The sequence below is a fragment of the Hypanus sabinus genome, chromosome 17 (genome assembly GCF_030144855.1).
Source record: "Hypanus sabinus isolate sHypSab1 chromosome 17, sHypSab1.hap1, whole genome shotgun sequence".
Classification (NCBI taxonomy): Eukaryota; Metazoa; Chordata; class Chondrichthyes; order Myliobatiformes; family Dasyatidae; genus Hypanus; species Hypanus sabinus.
Genome location: NC_082722.1, coordinates 60,798,723 through 60,822,016, shown reverse-complemented (window position 1 = coordinate 60,822,016; position 23,294 = coordinate 60,798,723). Strand labels below are relative to the sequence as shown.

The 23,294-nt window shown below is 39.5% G+C and overlaps 2 protein-coding genes across 5 annotated transcripts in view; one reads left to right on the top strand and one right to left on the bottom strand.

The window, feature by feature from the left end:
- Positions 1–23,294, bottom strand: part of LOC132406986 (calcium-transporting ATPase type 2C member 2-like) — a 73,451-nt gene that overhangs the window by 3,160 nt on the left and 46,997 nt on the right. The window contains exons 14-25 of one of the 3 annotated variants that reach the window (XM_059993166.1): positions 21,668–21,769; positions 20,432–20,521; positions 18,892–18,993; positions 18,646–18,802; positions 15,616–15,786; positions 13,057–13,154; positions 12,318–12,368; positions 11,912–12,078; positions 11,466–11,534; positions 11,245–11,361; positions 1,876–2,023; positions 483–578 (exon numbers count right to left, since the gene is read on the bottom strand). In XM_059993166.1, the coding sequence (XP_059849149.1) occupies positions 483–578; positions 1,876–2,023; positions 11,245–11,361; positions 11,466–11,534; positions 11,912–12,078; positions 12,318–12,368; positions 13,057–13,154; positions 15,616–15,786; positions 18,646–18,802; positions 18,892–18,993; positions 20,432–20,521; positions 21,668–21,769 (1,368 nt within the window). Of the gene's footprint in view, positions 1–482; positions 579–1,875; positions 2,024–11,244; positions 11,362–11,465; positions 11,535–11,911; positions 12,079–12,317; positions 12,369–13,056; positions 13,155–15,615; positions 15,787–18,645; positions 18,803–18,891; positions 18,994–20,431; positions 20,522–21,667; positions 21,770–23,294 lie in introns of those variants that run through there. The other 2 variants (XM_059993167.1, XR_009516327.1) reach the window with 2 other exon arrangements.
- Positions 1–23,294, top strand: part of meak7 (MTOR associated protein, eak-7 homolog) — a 106,178-nt gene that overhangs the window by 60,734 nt on the left and 22,150 nt on the right. The window lies entirely within an intron of this gene.

The window sequence follows — 23,294 nt, the reverse complement described above, 5'->3', positions numbered from 1 at the left end:
ATGCACGGTAACACCACCACTAGCGTACTCCCCTATTCACAAACCATTTACTATTACTGTCATTTCATTTTTGCTCGCTTTAGTCCTGGAACTCCTTATGCAACACCTTAGCATTGGTGCCTTCAGCTGATGGACTGCGGTGATTGAAATGGGGGCTCACCACCTCCTTCACAGTTCAACTAGGGATGGACAATAAAAGCTGACATAGCTGGCTAAACCATACCCTAAAACAAAAAGGAGCAAAAACCAAATGGTATAATATGATCCAATACTTCACTTGCATGTGAAAGTGCAGGTGTGGTCTTGGTTTGACTTGTCACCCAAAAGGTGGCTCCTTCCTTGGTAATACGCCAGCTTAGAGTTTGGTTGTCATAAGATTAGGACATGAATGCAGACTTTGGTGGCAAGTGCTTCCACTAAAAACTGACACTTAAAATTTACACAAATCAATTCCAAAATAATTAGGTATTGCCTAGTAGTACCTGTGAGCGGCAACTTAGAGCATTGAACATATCGAAGAAGACGAAACAGGTGAATGCCATGGTTGTGGTCCTTGAGGAAATCTTCCCTTCTGGAAGCTATTTTAAATAAAATGAAAGATTTAAGGTTAAATAACCATAAAATTAATAGAGGCATAGAGCAATACAGCATGGATACAGGCCTTTCAGTCCAACAAGCCTTTGTCAACCATGGTGCCTACCCAGCTAGTCCCAATTTCCTGCATTTGTCCCATATCCCTCCAAGTCCTATCCTAGTGCTTCTTAAATGATAGTATTGTAGCTACCTCAATCACTTCCTCTGGCAGCTCGTTCCATGCATTCACTTCCCTCTGTGTGAGAGAGAGGGAGACGAATGCATGCTCCATGCTCCCTAGTTTTGGTCTTGCCTACCCTATCATCCACCTTATCTAACCCTCTCATAATTTTAAACATTTCTATAAGGTTATCCCCATTCTCTTGTGCTCCAAGAAATGAAGACCTAACATGACAAACCTTCTCCCTATAACTCGGGCCCTCTAGGCCTGGCAATATCCTCAGGCCCTTTCTTCACTCTTTCCAGCTAATGCTCTTTAAAACTACCACTCATCTCAATCTTTCAGGTAGACTGAAATATAGGAAGAAATTAGAGACTGAAATAAAAGCAAAGAGTGCTTTGCATCGTCCACACATCGGGCGGGCCATGATTAGGTTAGGATTAATTGCTGTTGCTGGGGTGGCATGGCCCAAAAGGTCTACTCACTGCTGCAGTGGTAAATAAACAAAGAAACAAAAGCAAATAAATAAATAATAAACCAGATTCTGATTTTACATGATGTAAAAGCACAGCTGGGAACTAGGCACATTGTAAAATCAATGGGAGCATTTTAGTGTGGCCTCCACTGTACAATGGCACAGAACACACTGGATTCTGAAAAATATCGGCACTTTTTCACTTCTCAATTTACAAGTGAGTTATCATTCCCAAAAATAATAATGAACAAGTTACATTTTGTAGGTGGCACGTGGCCAAGTGGTTCAGGTGTTGGACTAGTGATCTGAAGGTCGTGAGTTCGAAATTCAGCCAAGATGGTGTGTTGTGTTGAGCAAGGCACTTAACCACACATTGGTCTAGTCCACCTAGCTGAAAATGGGTACCGGCAAAATGCTGGGGGTCAGCCTCGTGATAGAGGGGCATCCTATCTGGAGGGTGGGGGGGGCGTCTTGTACTCTCAGTTGCTTCACACCACAGAAACTGGCATAAGAACCAGCCTGATGAGCCTATAAGGCTTTAACTTTTAAACTTTGATTGAATAGAGGAAGCACGAACATAGATTATTTGATTGTGATTCAGGCAGTTAATAATAGATTATTTATTAAAGTTTGTAATTGTACACACCTCTTTCCAGTAAACAAAAAGGGTACCACTCATCATTATAACTGATGAGAATAATATTTTCATAATTAGGCTCTTATTCAGAATAGAGTCATTCATATTTCTTGGAGGCTGTTTAATTGCATTCTTATCAACTGGTTCAACACCCAAGCTGTTGAAAGAAGAGCAGAAATAAATTACCAGCCAAATGCATATACACCAGGGTTAATTCTTAGAGAGACACAAGACTGCAAATGCTGGAATCTGGAATGAAAAAAAAACTTTATTTATTTTCTACTCATTTGGATGCTCTGTAGTCAACCAGAATTATTAATTCTTTGGTAGAAATGTATATTGAGTATATGAGAAATGGAAGGGATGGTGGGATTTCTCCGAGGTCTGGTACAGAGTCAATGAGCTGAATGATCTAAACCAGGGATGGCCAACCCATGGTGCATGCACCAAAAGTGGTGCATTGGATGATTAGAAGCGGCACACTGCACATCAGTGATAATAATTAAAAAAGTAAACCTACTCATGCAAAAAGTATTAACCAAAAACCAATTTGTAGAAAAGTAATTGAGTCTGTACCAGCGGTGCGTCGCAGGTTTTTGCCAGTCACTTTACAATTGACACTCGTGCGCTGTGGAGTTGTGCTTTGTTCATCCTTTGTGAACATTTGCAGTTTTGTACTTTTTCAAAAATTAAGCCTTGTTTTTACATTCAGTTACCCATCACAGTGCAAAAGAAAAGCAGAAAGTGATAGTGAATTCAATGAACAGAGGGAAAATTAGTTCTTATTTACAGCGGGTCCGTCAGGAAAACCATTGTGCATTGTTTTTGAAAACACTTTCTTACATAATAGAAGACATGATCTTAATAGACACTATAAAACACAATATCAGAGTGAAATAGAAGGAAAACTGAAGCTAGTGCTTGGGTCTGAGTTACAGAAAGAAAATGTGATTAAGAAAAAGGAAGAAATTAAAAGAAGACAAAATATATTTGTTAAAAGTCTCATTAAGGTAAGTCCCACTTGCTGGTATAATATCAGTGTCAGACTCCGGAACGAACATTCCTGAGTTTGAATCCAAGTTGGGTTGAGCAACTTGGCCTCTTAAAAACAAGAATAGCTTGTTACGAAAACACCGTCAAAAGACGGTGCCCCGATAACTCCACTGCCGAGTTAAGGGCTATTCTTCTTCTTCTTCTTCTCATTAAGGCAAGTAATGTTTATCTTGTTTTTATATTAAATCAATATCTCATGTAAAAATGCTAAATATGTCTATATTAACATGTTTTTACAAGAATTGAATGGGGCTACAATAGTTGTATGGAATGTAAAAGGATCGCCACCCCGATCTAAACTGACATCTTTTCACAAGTACTGAGGTGCAGTGAAATGTCACCCATAGAGATCATTTCATCACATTGGTACCTCAAGTTAAAACAAGGCAAACACAATTAGAAACTGCAGAAAACATTGTTACAATTACCAAGTGCTGTGCAGGCAGACCTTAAGGTGCAAGGCCATAAGCATTAGATTGTGAAGTCCAGAGTTCAAAGTACATTTATTATCAAAGTTCATGTCTGTCACCCTATGCAGCCCTGAGATTCATTTTCTTGTGGGCATACTCAGTAACCCCAAGAACCAATAGAATCAACAAAAGACTACACCCAAAAGGCCAGACAGACAACCAATATGCAAAAGATAACAAACCATGCAAATACAAAAAGAAAGAGAAAAAAGAAATAAACAATAAATATCAAGAGCACGGGATGAGGAGTCCTTAGGTTGTGAGAACTGTTCACTGTAGGGGCATGTGAAGTTGAGTGACAGTATCCACACTAGTTCAAGAACCTGATGATTGAGGGGTAATAATTATTCCTGAGCCTAGTAGTGAGAGTTCTAAAGCTCCTGTATCATCATCCTGATGGCAGCAGCAAGAAGAGATCATGACCTGGGTAATGGGGTCCCTGATGATGGATGCTGCTTTATTGTGACAGCGCTCCATGTAGATGTGCTCAATGGAAGGGAAGACCTTATCGCAATGAAATAGGTGATTATACATTTCACTTCATATATAATAGTATTTACACTGGTATCTGAAACCTTAATTCCCACACCACCAGGTTCAGGAACAGCTATTTTCCTAACACTTTAGAGGGAATCTGGGGTCTAAGTCTAACTTGTTTGTATCAGTTGAGATGCTGGGTTCGAGAGTTGGGAAGTGACATTGCAGCATTATAAAATTAGTTACACTGCATCTGGATTATTGATTCAACTGATTGCCCCATAGGATGCCCATAAAGGCCTTGGATAAGGTGCAGAAGGGGATTACCAGGGTGCTGCCTGGATTAGAGGCCATGTGCTATTAGGAGAGGTTGGACAAACTTAGGTTGTTTTCTCTGCAGCAATAGAGGCTGAGAAGAGATCTGGTGGAGATTTAAAAATTATGAGAAACACAGATAGACTGTATCTTTTTACCAGGGATGAAATGTCCAATATTGGAGAACATATATTTAAGACAAAAGGGTGTAAGAGAAGTGTGGGGCAATTTTTAAAATATTAGCACAGAGTGGTGGGTGCCTGGAGTTGTGATAGTAGAGGGAAATACGACAGAGGCATCTAAGATGCTTTTACATAGGCACAGAAATGTGCAGAGAATACAAAAGTATGGACATTTTGTAGGCAGAGGGGATAGAACATAGAATAGAATAGTACAGCACATTACAGGCCCTTCAGCCCACAATGTTGTGCTGACCCTCAAACCCTGCCTCACATATAACCCCCCCCTTAAATTCCACTAGTTTAGTTTAGTTAGGCCTTTAATTTCTGGTTTAATACATTTGGTGCATCATTGTGGACCGAAGGGCCTGTCCTTGTGCTGTACGGTTCTACATTACCATGAGGTTCTTGAACTGACTTGCACTGATGTCTTGTTTTGCACAGTCTTTTTCTCTCATTATCTTGCATAGTGCGTGGCTGGGTAGAGATACCAAAGGATGCGTAAGGTGCTCCTTCCCTTCACTAGCTGCAGGTCTCCCTTGGATTAGATGCAGCATCTGCTTCGCACTACCCCCTTCCCCACCGAAGCACAGTCGTGTGAAGCCATGGGAGCAGGTGTAGTGGATGGTCGTATGAGTTATATCATAACTCCCTGTTATGTGACCACTGGCCCCCGGCAGACAGCCTCTGAAGAGTGTTGATAATGGCAAAGACACTGCCAGAAGAAGGCAATGGCAAGCCACTTCTGTAGAAAAATTTGCTAAGAACAATCATGATTGTAGACCATGATTGGAAGCAGAAGTGGAAGGATTTCTGTTCTGTGTTGTCTGAATTTACATGCCCATGAAGCTGCTGAAAGCAAGTTTTTGTTGGATCTATACTGTACTTCACTCTACCTGTGCACAAGGCAACAAACTTGACTTGACACAATGACTTGGAACATCTCAAGTGTACTTTTATTTCTAAGTCCAGTGTTTACTCTTCCTGTAGGTTTTACTTGATATTTGTACAGCAGTGTTAGGTTAGAATATTTTGAAGGATCGTTAAGAATAGGCCCATGCTGCATGGAGTTTTGCAGAGAAAGAGGTGATTCTACGGTGGTCTATAAGACTATTAAAGGGCTTGATAGAGGTGATATTGTGAGAATATTTCTCCTGGATGGTGAATCAAGACCTAGTGAGCATAATTTTAGAATAAGTCTATTCATTAAGATAGGGATGAGGAGAAATTTCTTGATTTGGAGGCAGCACAGTAACAGGTCTTCCTGCCCACCCAGTTACACATCGACTAATTATCCTACTAATCTGTATGCCTTTGGAACATGGTGAAAATAACAGAGGAAACCCACATAGTAACAAACAAACTCCTCGCAGCAAATGGCGGAATTGACCCAGGTACACCAGCTGCTGCACTACCATGCCGTCCCACAATTCTTTCAGAAGATTCAGAATCTTTGAAGATCACTACCCTGCTCAAGTCATTAGTACATACAAAGCTGAGAGGGACAAGTTTCTCCACCTTAAGGGAATCATGAATGATAGGGATTAGTTAGGAAAGTGAATCGATAAGGTTCAGATTAACAGTTATTGTATCTTACTGAATGGAATAGTAAACTCAACTGCTACTGTTCCCTGGTTTCCTATGTAATCTGAGTTCATCTTTAAACTTCAGCTTTAAAGCTACAGCACAATGGACTGTGCTTAACATGATGCCAAAGTACACAGACGGGTTTATAGTAAGAGCACTAAATGAGGAATCTCACAGAACAATAAAAGCATAACAAGGAAGGGCATCGAGCTCCACGGACTACAGGTAAATAAGATTGGATTGCTTCTTTACAAGAAAATAGGTTGCAGAAACAAACTCAAGAAAAAAATGTAAAGACAAAAGCATAGAACACATATGATGAAATGATTCAGGTGAGGTAAGTGAGGCAAAACATCAGTGATGTCATGAGCCATATGAGGGTGACAGAGGAGGTGGTGCTTGCTGCTCTGAGGTAGGTTAGGGTGGATAAAACCCCAGGGCTTGATAAGGTGCCCCCTTGTGGAAGGCTAGTGCACAAATTACAGGGGCCTTAGCTGAGGTATTTAAAACTTCCTTAGTCACGGGTGTGGTTCTGAAAGATTGGAAGATAGCTGATCTTATTCCATTGTTTAAGAAAGGTTATAAGAACGAGTTTGATAACTATAGGCTGGTGAGCCTGACGTCAGTAGTAGGCAAGTTATAGAAATATAGAAAACCTACAGCGCAATACAAGCCCTTTGGTCCACGAAGTTGTGCCGAGCATGTCCCTACCTTAGAAATTACTAGGCTTACCCATAGCCCCCTATTTTTCTAGGCTCCTTGTACCTATCCAAAAGCCTCTTCAACGACCCTATCGTATCCGCTGCCACTACTGTTACCAGCAGCCCATTCCACGCACTCACCACTGAGTAAAAAACTTAACCCTGATATCTCTTCTGTACCTACTCCCCAGCACCTTAAACCTGTGCCCTCTTGTGGCAACCACTTCAGACCTTGGAAAAAGCCTCTGACTATCCACACGATCAATGCCTCTCATCATCTTATATACCTCTATCAAGTCACCTCTCATCCTCTGTCATTCCAAGGAGAAAAGGCTGAGTTCACTCAATCTATTCTCATAAGGCATGCTCCCCAATCCAGACAACATCCTTGTAAATCTCCTCGGCCCCCTTTCTATGGTTTCCACATCATTCCTATAGTGAGACAACCAGAATTGAACACTACTCTAAGAGGGGCCTGACCAGGGTCCTATATAGCTGTAACATTACCTCTTGGCCCTTAAACTCAATCCTGCGGTTGATGAAGGCCAATGCACCATATGCCTTTTTAACCACAGTCAACCTGTGCATCCGTTTTAAGTGATCTATGGATTCCCCCTCTGATCCTTCACACTGCCAGGAGTCTTAACATTAATACTATATTCTGCCTTCATATTTGACCTACCAGAATGAACCACCTTACACTTAACTGGGTTGAACTCCATCTGCCACTTCTCAGTCCAGTCCTGCACCCTATCAATGTCACACTGTAACCTTTGACAACCCTCCACACTATCCACAACACCTCCAACCTTTGTGTCATGAGAAAATTTACTAAACCATCACTCCACTTCCTTATCCAGGTCATTTATGAAAATCACGAAGAAAAGGGGTCCCAGAACAGATTACACACCACTGGCCACCTACCTCCATGCAGAATATGACCCGACTACAACCACAATTTGCTTTCTGTGGGTAAGCCAATTATGGATCCACAAATCAAGGTCCCCTCGGATCCCATGCCTCCTTACTTTCTCAATAAACCTTGCATGGGGTACCTTATCAAATGCCTTGCTGTAATCCACATACACTACATCTGCTGCTCTACCTTCATCAATGTGTTTAGTCACATCCTCAAAAAATTCAATCAGGCTCTTAAGACATGACCTGCCTTTGACAAAGCTATGCCTCTCCAAATGTTTTCCGTCAACTTATCAACCACTGAAGTAAGATTCACTGGTCTATAATTTCCTGGGCTATCCCTACATTCTTTCTTGAATAAGGGAACAACATCTGCAAATCTCCAATCCTCTGGATCCTCCCCCTTCCCCATTGTTGATGCAAAGATCATTGCTAGAGGCTCAGCAATCTCCTTCCTCACCTCCCACAGTAGCCTGTGGTACATAACATCCAGTCCTAGAGACTTATCCAACTTGAGGCTTTCCGAAAGCTCCAGCACATCCTCTTTTTTAATATCTACATGCTCAAGCTTTTCAATCTGCTGTAAACCACCCCTACGTTCGCCAAGATGCTTTTCCATAGTGAATTAAGTACCTGGGCCATCTCCTCCGGTTCCATACACACTTTTCCATTGTCGCACTTGATTGGTCCTATTCTCTCGCGTCTTATCCTCTTAACTCTTCACATGCTTGTAGAAAGCCTTGGGGTTTTCTTTAATCCTGCTCACCAAAGCCTTCCCATGTCCCCTTCTGACTCTCCTAATTTCATTCTTAAGCTCCTTCCTGCTGGCCTTATAATCTTCTAGATCTCTATCATTAACTAGTTTTTCGAAACTTTCGTAAGCTTTTCTTTTCTCTTTGACTAGATTTTCAACAGCTTTTGTACAGCATGGTTCCTGTACCCTACCATCCTTTCCCTATCACATTGGAACACACCTATGCAGAACGTCACGCAAATATCCCCTAAACATTTGCCACATATCTGCCGTACGTGTCCCTGAGAAAATCTGTTCCCAATTTATGCTTCCAAGTTCCTGCCTGATGGCTTCATATTTCCCCTTACTCCAATTAAACACTTTCCTAACTTGTCTCTTCCTATCCCTCTCCAATGCTATGGTAAAGGAGATAGAATTCTCATCACCATCTCCAAAATGCTCTCCCACTTAGAGACCCGACACCTGACTAGGTTCATTTCCCAATATCCGATCAAGTACAGACTCGCCTCTTGTAGGCTTATCTATGTATTGTGTCAGGAAACCTTCCTGAACACACCTAACAAACTCCATCCCATCTTATCCGCTTGCCCTAAGGGAGATGCCAATCAATATTTGGGAAATTAACATCTCCCACCATGACAAACCTGTTATTATTACACCTTTCCAGAATCGGTCTCCCTATCTGCTCCTCGATGTCCCTGTTACTATTAGATGGTCTATAAAAAACATCCAGTCGAGTTATTGACCCCTTCCTGTATCTAACTTCCACCCACAGAGACTCAGTGGACAATCCCTCCATGATTTTCTTCTTGCTGCAGCCATGACACTACCTCTGATCAGCAGTGTCATGCCCCCACCTCTTTTGCCTCCCACCCTGTCCTTTATGAAACATCTAAAGCCTGGCACTTTAAGTAGCCATTCCTGCCCCTGAGCCATCCAAGTCTCTGTAATGACCACAACATCATAGCTACAAGTACTGATCCACGCTCTAAGCTTATCCACTTTGTTCATGATGCTTCCTGTGTTAAAATAGACACATCTCAAACCATTAGTCTGAGCGCATCCCTTCTCTATCACCTCCCTTTCACACTGTCTCCAAGCTCTCTCTATTTGTGAGCCAACTGCCTTTTCCTCTGTTTTTTCAGTTCAGTTCCCAACCCCCAGCAATTCTAGTTTAAACTCTCCCCAATAGCCTTAGCAAACCTCCCTGCCAGAATATTGGTCCCCCTCGGATTCAAGTGTAGCCCTTCCTTTTTGTACAGGTCACACCTGCCCCAAAAGAGGTCCCAATGATCCAGAAATCTGAATCCCTGCCCCCCTGCTCCAATCCCTCAGCCAAGCATTTATCGTCCACTCATTCTATTCCTATACTCACTTTCGCATGGCACAGGCTGTAATCCTGAGATTACTACCTTTGTGGTCCTGCTTCTCAACTAACTTCCTAACTCCCTATGGTCTGTTTTCTGGACCTCCTACCTCCTCCCTTTTCCTACCCATGTAATTGGTACCAATAGGTACCATGACCGCTGGCTGTTCACCTTCCTGCTTCAGGATATCTTGGACATGATCAGGATCATCTCAGACCTTGGCACCTGCAAGGCAAACTACCATCTGTGTTTCTTTCCTGCATCCACAGAATCACCTGTCTAACAATACAGCCCCTATTAGTGCTTCCTTCTTCCTTTCCCTACCCTTCTGAGCCACAAGGCCAGAGTCATGGCAACTGCTGCTTCCTCCAGGTAGGCCCCCCCAACAGTACTCAAGCAGGAGTACTTATTGTTAAGGGGGACAGCCACAAGGGTGTTCTCTAGTATCCAACTCTTGCCCTTCCCTCTCCTGACTGTTACCCACTCACCTGTCTCCTGAGTTGTTGGGGTGACTATTTGCCTATAGAAAGACCCAAGTTATAGAAAAAGGTTGAATAAGTTAAGATTCTGTTCCCTGAAGCATATTCGAATGGGGAGAGATTTGATAAAGGTATAAATTATGAGGGGTGTAGAAGCCATGCATCAGTTTTCTATCTGCATTGTATTCTGTGTTACCCATTTATTATGTTCATTAGGATAGTCACATGGATGGGGGTGTGATGAAAGCAAAGAGTTTGGTTACGTGTTCCTGATTTAGTTAGTCAGTTAGAGTTAGGGACTGGGTGTGATAACTCCTTGTTTGTCCCTTAGGTACGCTTAATATTTCTTCAAGATAGTTTGTTTTGCTAATTGTTTAATAAAGGATTAGATGTATTTCTTCGATGTTGAACGTTATTACAGAGTTGGATCAGAAAGTGCATCATACTGGATTAACTCCCTAATTTGGTCTCTGGCAGTGGTGTTGGTTTGTTCAGGTAGCTACTACAAGGGGTGTATAAATTGGACAAGTGCAGAAAAAGTCTGAGGTATTTGATTCAGTTGAGTGTGTTCAAGATGTGGATGCACATGGTACTGAACCTACTGCCCACCAGAGATTGAGTGAGATGAGAACTAGGGGCCATGGCTTAAGGATGAAAGGTGAAATGTTTAAGGGGAACATCTTTACTCAGAGGGTGATGAGAGTGTGGAACGAGCTGCCATTCGAAGTTGTGACTGTGGGTTCGATTTCAACATTTAAAAGAAGTTTGGGTAAGTACATGGACAGGAAGGATATATGACAGGCTATGGTCCAGGTGCAGATGAATAAGACTTGACAAAATAATAGTTTGTCACAGACAAGAAGGCCCTAATGGCTTGTTTTTGTGCTGTAGTGCTCTAATGGTCAATTTCATTTGAGCATAGACAATTAAGCCCAAGTTATAAATTGAGTATAAAGAAATTTAAGTAACTAATTTCACCCTTGACACATAGATAATGAAATATGTTTCCAACTGTACAGCCCCGCAGATATGGATCATGCCTTCAATACAAAATTGGGGTAACTAACAATGACCCTACCTTTGAGCTGGAGGCCCATCCATAATGATGTTGATCCACAGAATCTGCATTGCATTTAGTGGATTTGGCAAGTCGAATATAGTCGATAGAGCAATCATACCCAATGCTGAAATACTCCTGCATATTTAAAACAAAGCATTTAAATTTTAGACAGATGTTTGACAATGGTGTAATCTACAAAGACAGGTTAGTGTCTATTAAATAGCTAAATTTATACTCACGTACTCAGTTGGAACATCACAAAGTTTTTAATGTTGTAGAATATTCCTTTGCCTTCCTCCACTGCTGACCTACAAAATAATGGCTTGCCAGGTTATTCCATTTCATGGAAATGATTATATAAATTTTAGTATTTGTTTAGATTTCCCCTCCTCTTTCACATTTTAACATGGTTTTCTATGTAAAAGAGCAGGAAGCCCCTTCTAGTGTATAATAATAGCTGTTTTCATCTTTGAGCTTACAGTCTATGCTCAGGCATTGCACAGGAATCTCATTAACCACTTTAGCAAGAGAAATTTTACTCTGCATTTCTAAAATAAAGACCTATAAAGTAAATCAAAATGTACAAACACTACACACATTATGTAAAAGCTTACAGTAATTAATAATTTGCATGCTATTGCTAACATTTTGAGAAGTTGTTAAGCAGAACCGCAAGAATACTTACAAAATAGATGTGAAGTCATCGTCCAGTAGAATCATGCCTGCCGCTTCCTTACTGACATCACTTCCGGTTCCTCTCATGACAATTCCAATATCTGCAGACTTGAGAGCAACAGCATCGTTCACACCATCTCCTGTCATCCCCACCACTGCATTATTGTTCTGGAGAGCCTGTAGAGCATCATGGAAAGATGTAAACGGTTGCATATTTTACTGGTCAACCAACACGCACATCAAGTTTAAACAATATCGGCTGATATCCGAAGGACATCTCGAATAGCTTCTATTAGTAGCAGTTTCAATTACCTTACCATTACAGTGGTTTTGTGTCATTCAAGATAGTGGACTAATACATTTAGAAAGTGTGAAAGAACACATTTTTACAATATACATTATGAAGAGGTTAATACCTTTACAATATTCTGCTTGTGTTTTGGACTTGTTCGGAAGAATACAGCAACCTGGAAGTGGAAACAGAGGGAATGGGGAGGAATGTGCAGGAGAGAGAGGAGAAAAAAGCAAATACTTTAGTTTTTAAGATAATTGCCACAAAATGCTATTTCTACAGTTTTAATGTTTTATTTCAAAATGTGTAATAAAATGAGAATTATATTGGTGGGGTGTGACAAGATCCCAGTGTAACTGCATCAATCAAAAACAAGCAGAGAAGGCAGTGCAGATTCAGCTCATATTTGTATGATGTAAACCTAGATGTCAGGTGATTATCAGGACTATTGTATGACACTTGCACTAATTGCTGCATGCACCAGCAGGGGACCTGAATTAATAGTGCTAATTAGATCTCAGCTGCACTGCTTATAGGTGAGATAGAAAGTAATTAGTGAAACTGCACTCTAAGTCATGATGAAGGAGAAGGGGGGGGGGTGTTTGTTTTGCGGGGGGGGGAATTGCTGGAAGTGTTATGAGAAACTATCTTGATGCTTAACCATACTGCTAAAATTCATTAAAACAGCAGTGCCAAGACCCTGGAGGCTACAACACTAAACGACTTTATTTGTAATGTTGAAAAATAAACTCATGTTTAATCAAATTTTGGATATTTATTAAAGGGGAATATACAACTAAGGAAGTGACTTTATATTATCTTAAAGAAATTAAATTTAGAGTAACTTCGAGTCAGCATCATACCTTCATGACCAAACGGGAAAGATCCTCATCACTTGTTTGATCCAACTGCTCCCCAGACATAACCTCCATATCATCATTGTAAATTCCTATACTTTTCCCTGTATGAGCATATGCAGTTGAAAGCGATTATTTCCAGCTATACTTTGGGGTTATATTTTACAACATGGACTACTTCATTTAAATATCATTGTTCAAATTATTTACTTTGCTTCAATTTACTACTCCAAAGCAAACATCTGGCAGCACCACAAAGATAGAAATGTCATGTTGCAAATACTTAGAAGGTTAGGCAGGGTCTATGGAGAGAGAGTAAATTGTCCAGGTTAATGACAGGAGGAAACTCAAAGTCACAGTAGACTGGATTTTATGGGGGAAATGAGAAATATGACTGAAAGCCTGCTAGCCCCAAACCTCAATCATTATATTAGAAATATGATTAAGTAATATGGTACATTATTCATTGACCATGAGCATGTTATTCAGCAGCTTAATCATTACAATAAAAAATCATTACAATAATAAAGCACCAAGTGGAGCAAACTTTTTTTTTGTTGATAGGGAAAGGTTGAGGATAAATGGAGCTATTTAGCCTGCTGTGATTATTCTCCTTTATTGGATTCAGTGATTTATTGAATGTCTCAGCTCTATTACAGTTTAAGTAGCCCACGAAGAATAATTTTGTGTTTTAATGGTATAACTGAAGTTCTACTCAACATCCACTTAAAATTATTACTAATTTAAATGACCTAAAGCAGCATAAAAGTTATATGAAAAATGTCAGTATAGTCCAAGAACATCCAGAAACTACATGCTTCATTACATGCAGGAGCGTACAAAGCACCACAAAGGAGAAAATAAAGACTTGTTGATTGGATGGAAGTTTATTACTCTGTCACAGGGAACCAAATTATGGCTACAATGAATGATAGTTTCCAGCATTTCAAATTTGATAACAGCTGTGTTTGTGTTAAATGAAGTAATCTGCATTCATTAACTAGTCCCATATCACAGGTCCTATCAGTTCAGTAATTACACTTCTTTTTAAAAATCAAAAGCATATAATATAGAGCTTGAACATAAGCCAAGATTTGAGAATTTTCACACTATCCAGGATAAAGCATCTTGATAACCTTCCCATCTTGCACTCCGAACATTCTCTTCATACACCCTGGGGTCATTATGACAGCATAATTCAGTGCCGTAAATCACCAAGTCTTCAACAGCATCTTCGTTCAAGAGGAACAAACAGCCAAAAGGAAAATCACTTCCTTTTGGTTCCTAACCAAGTCACTTATCCTTCAACTCAGAAAAAATACTGCTGATCAATCCTCAACACCGTGTCCACATAACGGAACTCACTATCCAAGCAGCTTATTCAAATATACTTTCATCATGTGGTACAAGGAGGTTGTCCTTGTCATCTTCTCAAGGGCATTGGGTGATGGGCAATAAATGTTTGGCCTTTTCAGCAGTGTTTTCATTTCATGAATGAACATAAAGAGATTGTCCAGTGCTAAACCAATGGAACAATTGGTTACTACTGGACAATGCTGAGGACCAACATGGTATATCCCTGCTAGAAAGCATATGATGCCACTCATCCTTTTCAGACTCTTAGCTTTATTTTCTATTTGCCACAGTAAAAACAGAATGATAAACAAAAACTTATAAATTGTAATGGGTATAAAATGTAAAACTTGTTGTTGCTTTGAATTCTGTCAGGCGTTAGAGCAGCACACACTTCAATACAACTGCATTAAACCTAAAGGCAAGCTTAGGAGGAGACAATGCTGCCCAACAGCAACTCCTTTGCTTGCATCTTCGGAAACAGCTCTACTTCCTTTGTTAATATCTCTATTTTCCACTTTCAGGGTTCTTTTGAAGACCTGGAGTTACACGCTGACTTCAGTTCTTTGCAGGAATGGGACCTGTTTTCGGGGGTTTCACGTTATTCGATATGCAAAGGATGCAGCCTATGAGATTAGCTTGCCTTTGGAGTTCCAGGATCTTGGGGCTCCGGGGACGGGCAGACCAAAGGTCGGTGTCCTGGCAGGAAATCGGTGTGTCATGGGAGATGGAACGTTGCTGGCTGTGTGCCCAGTAACCTGAGAACTTTGGGCTCAGGGCTCGGAAAAAGTGAGGCAATGGACTTTTAACATCGTAAATCAGCGAGGTGTTTGTATATTGAATACCAGGTGAACAAGTATCCTTTGGGGCACTGCAAGTCTATGCCTTTGCTGTTGCTTTGCTGCACACTTGAGTGCTCGGGGGCAAGTGCCAATGCTTTTTTTTGCTGGTGGGGGAGGGGGGGATCGTTGCTTTGCTGCTGCTTACGCATGGGGGGGGGAAGCTGGGGGGTACTTTGGGGTTCTAACATTTAACTATCATTCATTCTTTGGGGACATCCCTCTGTTCTCATGGATGGTTACAAAGAAAAAGCATTTCAGGATGTATATTGTATACATTCCTCTGACATTAAATGTACCTTTGAAACTTGGAAAAGAAGATAGACAGAATAATTGGTTACTCAAGAGCAAAATAGGCCAAAATTCATTGTACCTATAGAGATGGCTGTTGCCATGGAGTCTCCAGTGACCATCTTAACAGCAATTCCTGAACTCTGAAGCATTTGAATTGCTGCTTTGACTCCAGTTCTCGGTGGGTCAATAATGCCAATAAATCCCAAGAAGTTAAGTTCACCTAATTCATGCCCAGAGGCTAGTGTAAGCACTGGAAAGAACAAACAGGAAACTGACAATTAATACCAGTCTTGATCTTTTAATGTACATATATCCTGCATCATGGAGAAAAAAATAATCATTGGGCAAAAGATACAGAAGCCTGAAAACATAGACCACCCGGCACAAGGACAGATTCTACCCCACTGTAATAATAAGACTATTAAATGGTCCAATAGTACGATTAGACAGACTCTTGACCTCAGAATCTACACCTCTAAGACCTTTATCGGTAGCTGTTACACTTCATTCTACATTGTTATTGCTTTACTTTGTTTACCTCAGTGCTCTTTAATTATTTGATCTTAAAACATAGGGGACAATTAGGCCATTTGGCCCATGACCTGTATGAACAGTATGCAAGACTAGCATTTCATGGTATCTTGGTACATGTGGTAATATTGACCAAATACAATACGAGAGCATGAATTTCCACTTGGGATCAATAATTATTGATATCATATACTACCTGCCCTGGATGGTTTATAATGATAATTAATCAAGGTTTGAAACACACACATCCATTGTTTAAAACATAAGACCATAAGACAAACGAGCAGAAGTCAGCCATTCGGCCCATTGAGTCTGCTCCGCCATTTTATCATGAGCTCATCCATTCTCCAATTTAGTCCCACTCCCCCGCCTTCTTACCATAACCTTTGATGCCCTGGCTACTTAGATACCTGTCAATCTCTGCCTTAAGGCCAATGACTTGGCCTCCACTGCAGCCCATGGCAACAAATCCCATAGATTCACCACCCTCTGGATAAAAAAAAAGTTGGCCTGAATTCTAGCCTGGGTCTTCGTTAATCCAAACCGATTTTCCAAATCTGCTGCAGAATTTAACTGCTGGCTCGCAGTCAAAGGAAAATCCTGTAAACAAGCTACCTTATCAGCAGGTGTGAGACGAGGCCTTCATAGGATTATGAAGGGAGAGAGTTTGCAAATAGGTTATTGAGAGGAAGATTTGGTGTTAGGACAGTGAGTTCAATGGTGGTTAAAGGTCTCAAGTGTAGAGAGATCACAAAAGGTGCTCATAAAGGCAAGGTATTTGGGCTTGGGAGTGGGACTATTGCATCTTTGTCCTGTTCACAAACCTCATGGATTCAATCCTTCACATTCCTCCACAGTTCTCCACAGTTTAGGTCTTTTGAGATAAATTAAGGATAATTGCTTAAAATGGAGGTCATCTGTCAATATAAGTTTTTAATAATGAACTTGTCTGCTGAAACCACTATTTCCTCTAAGCTACATGGCTATTTTTCAGTTTTCATTCTAAATATTCAAAGTACGTCTATTACAAAAAACTTTTTAGTGCTAAGCAGTTTGTTGGCATGTATAAATTTTGTGCTTAGACACACAGCGAGAATTTTCTTTAACAATGTTAATATAATTTTGTCATCTGGATTAATGCAACTGTGAAACACCCTGTAATTAGTTATGTTAATGAATATACTTGACCAACTTCTAAGACTGTGTGGGAAGTGCATTGACCGGCTGCAGTTTTGCCTGGATTGTGAATGCCAATGCTTTTGAGCAGAAAATCCTACAAAACGTAGTGGATTCGGCCCAGTACATCATGGGGAAAGACTGCCAGGCCATTGAGCATATCTACTTGAAATGTTGTCATAGAAAAGCGACATTCATTAAAGATCCACACCATGCTCTTTTCTGGCTGCTGCCATCAGATAGAAGGTACAGGTGCCTCAGGAGTCAGACCACCAGGTTCAAGAACAGTTACTACCCCTCAGCCAACAGGCTCTTAAGCAAAAGAGGATAACTATACATTCTATTTCTGATGTTCCCACAACCATGATCTCACATTATGGACTCTTTATCTTGTTATTTCATGCTATTGATCTTGCTATCTATATATCTTGCTATTTATCTATATTTGCATTTGCACAGTTCGTTGCTCATTGATCCTGGTTACAGTTACTGTTCTATTGATTTGCAGAGTATGACCACAGGAAAAGGGATTTCAGGGTTGTACCTGGTGATGAGTATGTATACTGAAAAGATATTTCTTTTAAACTTTGAATATAGTCTATATGTTTTCTAAGCAATAAACATACCACAGCTTTTACTTGAAAACATTTTAGAGCTTCAATGCATTTGTATTGTCAGTTTTTCAGGTTGCAGCACTGTTACAAATTGTAACAATAAACCCACAATGGAAGTCAGTAGCTCATTGTTAATAAACTATCAGCCCACTGAATGCTGATGCTGTCTAGTCAAAACATTTTACTTTTTGCCATTGTGTCTGTCAGTTGTTTTGACTGCTTGAGTTTATGAAATATTAAATATTTTCTTTGATGTACTATATTTCATGATAACCTTAAGTTAATAAAGTCAAAAGTATGTGATTTTTCAGTTTTCATTCTAAATATCCAAAGTATGTCTATTACAAAAAAACTTTTAAGTAGTGCTGAGCAGTTTGTTGGCATGTAAAAATTTTGTGCTTAGAGCAACGGTTGGTCTGTGCAGCTGTAAAAATGTAAAAATGTTGGCTGTAATGATCCATGATTACCTTGTGCTATTTTGGCTACATTACAATTTGAATGGAGATGAAGTGGGTTTAATTCCTGTCCCAGATATACTGTTATATAATCTCTAATATGGTTCAAACCATCCCATTTTTAGAATAAGATTTACCTTTAATCTTGGCAGAACATAGATGAAAATATATTTGACAGTTTTGCACTAACAACATTACAATAACATACTAAAGAAAAACAGCAGAAATTTACATTTGACACTTGCACTATATTATGACACACAATGCAATAGAATTTAAAATATAAAACTACACACGTTGGATTAGAAGATTTGGCAAAACTCAAGATCTTACCACGAAGGCCCTCTGCTCCCAGCTTTGCTTGTTGTTGAAGGTATACAGCACACTGTTGTGGTGTGAGTGGTATTGACGTGCCACCGAGGTTATACTTGGTACAATACTGAATAACTGCCTCATATGCACCTTTCATGAAAAACAATTCTTCATTTTCCTTTAAATCACATAACAAGGTTACCGCTGACTTAGACATGTTTTAAAACAGCATACATATTAGAATTTCCACACCAAGATAGCTCCCACCTGATCTTTGTGGACACATTTAACAGCCATCCATTTTTTTTCTGAACTAAACGGATATTCCTTCTTCCTTGTATAACTCTGCCCAGCCTGATCCAGGTCCATCTTTAATGTAAAATGCAAACTATTTTACTTTAAAATCAAGATTCTTCAGTGATAGTGAAGCAATTTTCTTTCAGATTTATATTGAGTGAAAATGTCACTCAAAACAAAAATAAGCAAAGAAAAAGCATTCATGAGTATGCTTGGAAACATTTAAGATGTGAAGTATAGTACATGGATTTTCCACATAAAAATCAGTGTGCAAAATTAAGGAGCATATTAATGGGGGTAATACATCGGCCTAGGTTGAAAAATGTTTGAAAGACAAAACAGTGAAGGAATTTTTGGCAGTAACTAATAGGAAACCACAGGGATCAGTGACTGGGTCTCATATACCATTTGGTCAAGGAACATAAATACATCACAAGTTTGCTTATGACTTTAAATTGGGCCACATCAATAATTTGGAGGTGGGAGCCAAGAGTTGACTTATTAAGTTGAACTGATCTGTGTTCCTCTCAATAGCTTTCAATCAGTTACTACTTGAATAAATGCTCCACCCATTTTTTCTAGCAAAGTGAATGATTTTATATATTTTCCACATTGTTTCACATTATCTGTCTTGTCCTTGCCTCCCTTAATCTCTCCATATCCCCCCCCATGCATCCTCCTCACAGTCCATACTTTCACCAAGCTGTACATCATCAGTAAACTTGATTACAACTTGCTGATAAACATTGCAAACTACCTCCTTATCAGTGACGGACAGCCGATTGGTTACCCAATTCCACCACTTTCTCACCTCACTCCGATGCGCAGAATCGAATAAAGCTGTGGAGGGATGCAAACTCAACCAGCTAAATCACAGGAAGAAGACTCCCACTAACAAGGACATCTTCAAAAGGTGGTAACTCAAGAAAGCTGCATCCATCACTAAGGAACTTCACCATCCAGGACATTCTCTCTTCTCATGACTACCAACAGGGAGGAGGTACAGGGAACTGAGGGTTCCCACTCCGTGCTTTTCGAACAGCTCTGCCATCAGGTTTCTGAACGGCCCATGAAGATTACCTCACTATTTTGCTTTTTAAAAATTATTTATTTCTTTATATATTTCTTAATGTAACTTATAGTAAATTTTAAAATGTATTGCATTGTAATATTGCCACAAACAATGGATTTCATGATGTATGTCAGTGTTAATAAGTCTGATTCCAATTCTGATTCAGAACTATTTAGCTATTGCATATCTATTTTTCCAAGAGGGTTAAATCAACCAACTTCGTGGCCATTTGCCCTTGTTTGTGGTGTTCTGCTCTTCAGTGCAGTTCACATCAAGATGGTGATTGTAAAACACTTAAGTTTTGGCAAACAGCTGTGTCCTTCACCTATCAAGGTTCTGATCTTCCAACTTATGCTAATGATTCAGCTGCACTTTCTGATGTGGAGTTGAAAGCTTGTCTCGGATAAAGCATTAAAATTAAAATTACTTCAGCTTTACCTTCATTGCAAGTGCAATTAAGGCTCCTTCTGTTGGTTGTCCTATAAAGGAGTCTTTGGTAATCGCAGCATTGTTGCATAAACATCCAGCCTATGACAAACAAGTGTTCAGCACGGGTTAGCTATTAATGTTAAAACATGTTGAAATAATACACTTTATTTGACTGTAAATGTAGTAACACATGCACTCAGCACAGGGCAGCTCGAAGAGCTACTCCTTTACAGGTCCAGTGACCAGATGTCATCTGGGTGAAGCTTACCCATTCTCCCTTTGCAAGGGTTTTCTCTAGGCGATCAGATTCCGCTCATATCCCAAAGAATTGCAGGCCAGCAGGTTAACTTGCCACTATAAATTGCCCCATGCATGCTGAGAAGTGATAGAATCTTGCAGGAGGAGGGTGGCGTGAGGAATTGATGTGAATGTGGGGAGAATAAAATGGGGCTGATGAAGGATTGATGTAAATGGCTGCTTTATTGTCAGCATGCACTTGCTGGGTCAATGGACCTTCTCTGTGCTCTACGTCTCTCAGATTACTGAGAAGGTGGACTTCTCAGCTGCCCTACTGAAACCCCTATATTACTGCTATTCTTTATCAAAAGCAATTCAGATCAGGTGACACTGAGAATCATTTGTGTCACTATGCTGTATGAAGGCCACAGATTCCTCAATATAATGGCCTCAGAACCAGTCCTTAATTAAAACATAAAACTTTTTTTCTTTCATTAGTTTTCAGAACGCAAACAATTTTGGTTGGGGGAAGTGTTCACTTCCATCAATACATAGATGAAAATGCTACACTCACTCACTGAAAGCCCTACTCCTAATTTTGGGTCCCGATAGATTGTATTACACTCTGGGACAACACCTAGGTCTAACTTTCAGAGAGAACTTCACATGGAACATAAATACAGGAGATCTTGCAGATGCTGTAAGTTCACACACACACATGGAGGAACTCAGCAGATCAGGCGGTATCTAAAGAGAGGAAGATAGAGTCAACATTTCAGGCTGAGTCCCTTCATCACAATTGATGAGTCCTGATGAAGGGTCTCAGCCAAAAACATAACTCTTTATTCCTCTCTATAGATGTGGCCTGAAAATCTGTGGGAATCTTTTTAGCACATTAATTCCATACTTGACACCTCTGCCAACAATGGCAGCTTAGCATGGACAACGAAGATCAGTCTTGCACCTTAGTAATAGAAACAACCAAACAGAGCATTTTAAACAACTTACTTCAACTAGTTTTCCTACAGACACATTGGAAAATGCCTTTACGACTTCTCCAGTAGATAATAAATGCACATTCCCCTTTCCATTATATCCTGTACCTGTTACCTATAGCAAATAAAAGAAAGAAATGCTTCAAAATTTCACAACACCCAAGGTAACATATCAATCACCCTTTACTCAGGAATACTTGACTTTAGAGCATCTAGCCAAAATTCTTTCAATAAAATGCTCTGAGACTGTTTAGGTAGTTTTATATTATATATTTTTATATGAGAAGTACAATTCTTATTTAAAAGTTTCATTTCAAGTCTCCTCAAAAATTGAAATCCGTAAATCTTGTTCCCAGGCATCTTTAATTTTGTCTAAAGGAACCTCTCTTATTCTCAACAACATACTATAAATATTGGATATTGAGCCATTATGAAAGGTTTCAAATTAGAAATTACATCTGATAAGTTCTTATCATGGCTCATAGGAATTGTTAACACTTCATCACTATGTGCTCGGCACTCCCTCCTACAATTTAAAGTGGTTCACAGGGCCCACATGTCCAAAGACAAGCGATCTTGTTTTTATCCAGATATATCTCCCTATTGTGATAGATGTAACAATGGAGAGGTTTCACTAATCCATATGTTTTGGACATGTCCGAGTCTTGAAAAATACTGGAAGGAAGTATTCCAAACTTTTTCTGTACTTTTTAAAGTAAATTTTAAACCTAACCCTTTGACTGCCTTGTTTGGTATTGTTGGAGAAAAGGCATAACTTTGGAGACATCTGATTTGCATATATTGGCTTTTATTTCTCTTATAACTAGGAGGGCGTTGTTGCTTAAATGCTCTGCCTACTCACAATCAATAGATACGTGATGTTATGTCATGCTTAAATTTAGAGATGATTCATTGTTCAATTTCTGATTCTAACCAAGACTTTCAAACATTGTTGGGACCGTTTTTGAACTACTTTCAAAACCTTTGATTTGGTGTTAAAGTACAGATGTTGGCTAATAACATAAATCACTATGTGGTAAGGATTTTTTTCCGTCTTTCTTTACCAAACAGCTTCGATCTTTGTAGTGGGTTTAGATTCATTTTTAAAATAAAATTATTACAATTCAAATTACAATTTAATTAATGTATGTGTTTGATCATGAATATAGGTACTGTGATTGCAAGTGTGATTTAAATATAATGTATTCAGTACTATTCTTTTTTTTTGATTCATGATATATATCCTCATGTACTCTGTATTCTTCTATGTGAAAATTAAAAATATTGAAAAAGTACAATTCCAGTTATTTGTATTTCAAATTGTACTATGATCATTATACAAATGTGTAAGAATAATAATGATGTCAATCAACTGCCTTGAAACACTTATTATAATTTTAATAATTTGAAATAGGCTTTCTTTGGGGTAAAATAAATATATACCCTCAATGGCCACTTTATTAGTTACCTCTTCTACATAATAAGAAGACTACTGAGTGTATGTTTGTGGTCTTCTGCTGTTGTAGCTCATCCATTTCAAGGTTCAACGTGTTGTACTTTCAGAAATGCTGTTCTGCACACCACTGTTGTAATGTGTAGTTATTTGAGTTACAGTTGTCTTCTAGTCAATTTGGACTTGT